Here is a 5,874-nt window from a genome sequence, read left to right on the forward strand (position 1 = left end):
AGAGAGAGAGAGAGAGGCAAGCTTGCCTTTAGCAGTTCATCTCGCCCACAGTTTTGTAGCACTTGGATTTTTCTCCTTGTCCTCTCTTGCAAAAGAGGTTTTACGACCTGTCAGCAAGGACACAACAAATAATGTGCATATTCCCTTAAAGATGACCCACAGTCCCAGTATTTTTTTCTTTCTGGTATATTTAAGTATATTGAGAACATTTCTCCAAGATGAATTAATATAGCCACAAACCTTCCAGCAAGCAGAAAATACATATGGAACATTTACGATGTAGTAAGTATCGGTCTTCTCGGGATAGTTCAAGTCGTCAATGGTAGATATGACAGTCAGAAGCTGCATTAACCAAAAATGAAAAGAAACAAAATTTGCATTAACAATACCAAATCTGTATGTAGAAGGAAGCAACAGCTGCATACACTGAAGGAGAAAAAGATCAAAGAGTAAACAAACAACCATGTTTTGGGCTTCCCATCAGTGGGAAAGTGGAAAAAGTTCATTCTATCAACTAAAGTTTGACTAATTTTGGCTTTCTCAAACTTGTGAATATTTGATTCCAAAAATAGAGCTGAAGGAAATGTTGTAGTTGTGACGTATAAAGAATTAAGAAGTACCTTTATTTGATTTAATGCTGAAAGCTTTAAACCAGTCATATCCAACACCTTCAGGCAGGTGCTTATATGTCGTCCCTGCTTCTTTGTTGCAGCAGGCTACAACAAACCGAGCATGTTATATTAAATAACATTTATGTCAGAAAGGTGATTGAATGATCTTAAATACTTACCAACACAACGCGATCCCTATATTCATTCATTTGGATGTGTGACTGCACATAATAATGAACCTAGAAAAAAGAACCAATGTAAATAAATATATTTTGAAAATTTAATGGAATTAGTTATTTTTGTAGTCTTGTTCCTCTAGGAGATGAGATGTAACATCAATTACCCTTATCTATGATATCAGGACAAAGGAAGTGAATATATATGCCCAATGTAATGACTTTTTGTCAAATATTTTGTAAGATCACACGTTGGTTGGGGAGGAGAACGAAACATTTTTTATAAGGGGTGGAAACCTTTTCCTGGCAAACGTGTTTTAAAAAACCTTGAGAGGGGAAGCCTGTAAAGTAAAGCCCAAAGAGGACAAATATCTGTTAGCGGTGGGCTTGGGCCGTTACAAACGGTATTAGAGTCAGACACTGGGCGGTGTGCTAGCAAAGACGTTGGGATCCGATGAAGGGTGGATTGGGGTGTCCCACATCGATTGGGGAGAAGAACAAAGTATTCTTTATAAGGGTGTGAAAACATCTCCCTCCCTAGCAAACACATTTTAAAAAACCTTGAGGAAAAACTAAAAAAAGGACAATATCTGCTAGCAATGGGTGGCCCAGTTAATGCGATGCATTTTATCTGAGCGTATTATTTGATCATGTCTCCGAAGTTAAAAATTAGTTCTCCAATCTTTCAGCTTACAGAAAAGGCTAGCCAGACATGGTAACATAGAGGAAAGCAAATCCTTACAGATGCCTTGTCAAATGTGCTTTGACCAACACCAACAGCTATGACAGGAAGACCCTGAAAAAATAATGCATAGGAGCAAATAAATGAGGAACAAGGTCACAGCTTTAATGAGGGAAGAAAAGTCGATTTAATTTCTTGTAGCAAAATATAATTCATGTTGCGTGTGGGTATCTAGAAAATGTGTTAAAGATCAAATATTGAAGAACAACATGATTCTATTTATGTACCTCTTTTGAGTATCCAGACAATCCTACCAACTGAGAGTCTCGTACTGCTCTGTATAGCTCAGGGGGAATGATTGGTTTCTGTAATAACACGAGATATAAACTAAATGTTGTACAAGTATGTAAAGCCAAAAGGAACCTTAGACTTCAACACATAATAATAATGAGAAGTATTGTACCATCTCTGCTTGCTATTGTCAATATAGTTATTATGTTTGGGTAAGAAACTGAGTTTCCAGTAAGAAAAATGAAAGAAAAACAAGGGTATATGAAAAAAGACAGCCCACCAAAAACCAAGAATGCAAGAGGGAGCCCAAAAACTAACTACAGAGAGATTCTCATTATAAAAAAGATTCACAGAGAGATACAACTGTACTAAAAGACTGGGGCATCAAGATTATCAAAATATCAATAGAAATTTAGACTCTAGCATGGTAACTGCAGAAATAACGAAGACATAATATTACGGCAATTGCTACGTTTGCCATTTTTTCATTACTGAAGACTTCAAATTTTTAGTCCATTTTCTTGCTTCTGAGGCATTGAACCACAAACAAGATGCTTAGACTTCTCACGTTCCAGCCATTGCTGGTGGTAGTAATGGTTGTTTCTACATTTATATTCTTTTAATCTTCTTCTACTGATGAAATAAAAATGTATAACAATATGCATCAGTTGGGGGAATAAAAGGTATTATAATTATAGCAAATATCACACACTTATTTAACAATAACAGAAGAAAAAGAACTCACTGACAATATGTTGTCAATCTCATTTTGTATCCTCCAATGTAGACAATCTATTAACTGAAGATTTGGAGGCAAAAGAGGGAGAAAAAACAAACTAAAAGTGAGTTAGGAATAAACAAAATACTTAAAAGAATTTATCCAAAATTTAAAACTCCTAAGTTGACTGACTTATCTAACCATTTTGTGGGCTTTGGCTACATTCCAGTCCCTTGCCTTGAGAAAGCGTTCCAAAGTTTCTTCTGGATGTCCTTGATGCATATTCTGGAGATAATAAGACAGTCACAGTTCATCCGTGAGGAAGTAGTCTATATAATTATCCCACATAAGTTTCTCTTATTATTACTGTTAAAATTCAAGCTCAAATCCTTTTCAAGAAGGAAGCTGCATTCGTTTTACACCCAGAAATCTAACCCTTCCAACATTTTTACCAATCCAAAACTTCAATTACTTCAACCAGAAACCAACGAATCACCACTGGTCCAGTCAAACAACAATTTGATCTTCTTCTCATAGAACTCATAAAACTTGATCTGAGATGGAACATTTTTTGTGTAAAAGCAAGTAAGTGAACATCCCAGATCAACTAAATCATGATCTTGATTAAAAAAATAGAAAATAAACAAGAATGAATTGATTTCTCTGGACTGGTTAAATTTGTTCTAGCTTCAACTACAAGGCAGCCCCATTTCCTACCAAGAATGAATGTCGTTCTTATTAATAAACGCAGTGCCATCACAGAAACAGATCTAAGTCGCACAGAATTTTACGAATGAACAACTCAAGCTGCTATCGAGAAATTAACTCTAAACAGTAGTTTAAGATCGAAAACCTCCAATGTCGCATTACATTTTGTTTTATTCCCATCATCTAATCGAAAAACAGATCGCAGTAGATAAAGATCAAAAATCAAAGAACAAACCTCAAACGAGTTCTTCAGTGATCCATCGACTGTTTGGCGATGAAGGAAGGAAAATGTTAGCAAATACACATCACAGAACAAGACCAAACTAAGTTGCTAGAGATCACCTTCATTGATTAGCAGTTGAAACTGCTTCATAGCATCCTGATTGGCGATACCCATTTCTTCCTTCACCTTCCTTTTCCAGAAACTTGGACCAGAAAGTGAGAAGGAATCACAAAGATATGAAAACAAAAAAGAAATGGTTAGCTTCAAATTCAAAGATGATCCTCTCTCTCTCTCTCTCTCTCTCTCTCTCTCTCTCTCTCTCTTTCCCCCTTGGATTTGAACTCCGAGTGAAAAATTAGTGATGATTCACAGTTCACCCGAATCTTGACATGTGATGGGAGGGAGAATCAGAGTGAAAACAACATTTTGATTTGAAGAAGAGAGTGAAAACGAGAGGGAAATCGCTTTGCAAAAACTGAAATCTGAAGAAACGCGATTTAAAATCTAAATTGAAGAGCAAAATCCTCTGCCAATCAATACTGTTTGCTGAAAAGAACAGCTACAAGAAAGCAACATTTTAAATATAATTTTTTTCAAAATTAAGATAAAAGAGTGTAAATTTCTATAAAATGTTGAAATTCATTATTTTATAATTTTAAATATCAAATTTGTAATTTAAATTCTAAAACTAATAATAATAATAATAATAATAAGTGATTTTATTTTTCCATGCTTTTAAAATTTTAATTTTACCAAAAAAAAAAACAAAAACCCTCTAATTTAAAATTTTAAATTCATTAGATTCTTAAACAAATATATATATATTAATAATTGTAATTTGATTTTTTTAAAAAAAGGAAAAGAATTAAAAACAAAGTTAATTAATCAATTATTTAATTCTGGATTTCTTTCTTTGTTTTTATTCTTATTTTTGGGAAATATATGCATTTGGCTATCATTGCTTGTTTCAAGGTTTATTGTTTTCCATTTTTGAAGAAATACTTTTTAAATTTTAAAAAATTTAGAAAAAATAAATAAAATCTTTTTATTTTTATTTTTTCATTTTTTCAATTTTTAAAATATATTAATTTAAATATTAAAATTATTTTTTATTTTGAAATTTTAAAATTATATATATTTTAAACATTGTTTATAAGAATGGGTTTATTCTTCTACCAAATTCTTGGAATGTATTTTGTGGAATTATTTCATATGTTGATTTGATATTGCAATTGGAATCCAACAAAGAATGACCCGTCCACTAATATTCCCATCTCCATATCCAATATGCTTTTATTTTGTTATAATTAAATTATTTCTACCCGGCCCCGATCTTCCAGTGATAACAACGTTTCATTCGTTTCTATACATGTTATGATATGTACGTAAGCTAGAATTTTAACAAAATAAAAGTCATCTCTATATCAGAGTCAAGTTTCGATCTTCGGACTTGTGGGTTATGGGTCTACCAAAATGACCAATTTATCCCTCTAATTTTTCACTATTTATTTTTATATTCTTCCTGAATTCGAGTGATTTGTTTAAATAGTTTTCAAATTCAGTCTCTAACCCTCCTAATAAAATCCCAAAAAGTTCAACTTTAAAGGAAAAACTCAAGTTTTAAATTTCTCGTTAGGGTTCGAGTGCTGCACCGAAAGGGTTCATATTATGTGGATAAGGTAGGGTGTCTTATCTTAGTCTATTGATACAACTAACTTTATAATTACTATGAACAATTTGATTCAAATCGTTCGTGTGGTGAGGTTATCCTATACAATAAGTTTATATAATATTAAGAGGCTATTTTGAAGATATATTAGTTAGAATATATATGATATATTTAGGGAGTTGTTAGTATAAATTTGATTAATCGTATATTTTATTTATTTACAAGATTTAGTTAGTTATATACTTTATTTCTATCATTTGGAATTATATTGGGAAATTATTGATAGGCATGTGAAGTGGCTTTATAATGCTCTAATCTAATCCCCACATGCAATTCTAACAATAACCATCACATATTATATTTCAATAGGGCCAAGGAGACTATCATGCCCTTTCATTTATCTCACATGCCATGTCACGTCCACCGTCCATTTAACTTCATCCTTTTTTGATCGTTCAACTCGAATGTATTAGATTTGATAAGGTATCGGTTGCTCTTCAATCTGGTTTTAAGAGTCTCGTGAGATTATAGTGTTTTCGACGAGTATTAATATTTAGGTGGGCAACACAAGACGGTGATGTCAGGAATGTCTTATACCCGTAGTTACGACTAGATATAAAAATACTGTTCCTTATTAAGGGTTGATCTCCACAATGGTATAATATTGTTCACTTTCAGCATAAGCTAGACTTTCCCAAAAAGCCTCGTACCAATAAAGATAGTATTCCTCACGTGTAAACCCAAGATCTTCCACTAAATTAGCCAATGTGGGACTCACTCCCAATAATAATCTTCC

General features: G+C 32.9%; 1 protein-coding gene across 1 annotated transcript in view; it reads right to left on the bottom strand.

Annotated features, from left to right (window-relative positions):
- The window catches only part of LOC111498439 (phosphatidylinositol/phosphatidylcholine transfer protein SFH1-like), a 5,447-nt gene extending 1,507 nt beyond the window's left edge, over positions 1 to 3,940 (bottom strand). The window contains exons 1-10 of the mRNA XM_023149691.1: positions 3,529 to 3,940; positions 3,422 to 3,450; positions 2,680 to 2,763; positions 2,506 to 2,559; positions 1,757 to 1,834; positions 1,530 to 1,583; positions 791 to 850; positions 621 to 716; positions 241 to 342; positions 27 to 107 (exon numbers count right to left, since the gene is read on the bottom strand). Coding sequence (XP_023005459.1) covers positions 27 to 107; positions 241 to 342; positions 621 to 716; positions 791 to 850; positions 1,530 to 1,583; positions 1,757 to 1,834; positions 2,506 to 2,559; positions 2,680 to 2,763; positions 3,422 to 3,450; positions 3,529 to 3,583 — 693 coding nt within the window. The 5' untranslated portion in view covers positions 3,584 to 3,940. The remainder of the gene's footprint in view (positions 1 to 26; positions 108 to 240; positions 343 to 620; positions 717 to 790; positions 851 to 1,529; positions 1,584 to 1,756; positions 1,835 to 2,505; positions 2,560 to 2,679; positions 2,764 to 3,421; positions 3,451 to 3,528) is intronic.
- Positions 3,941 to 5,874: the final 1,934 nt, after the last annotated feature.

The sequence above is a fragment of the Cucurbita maxima genome, unplaced genomic scaffold, assembly GCF_002738345.1.
Source record: "Cucurbita maxima cultivar Rimu unplaced genomic scaffold, Cmax_1.0 Cma_Scf00025, whole genome shotgun sequence".
NCBI lineage: Eukaryota > Viridiplantae > Streptophyta > Magnoliopsida > Cucurbitales > Cucurbitaceae > Cucurbita > Cucurbita maxima.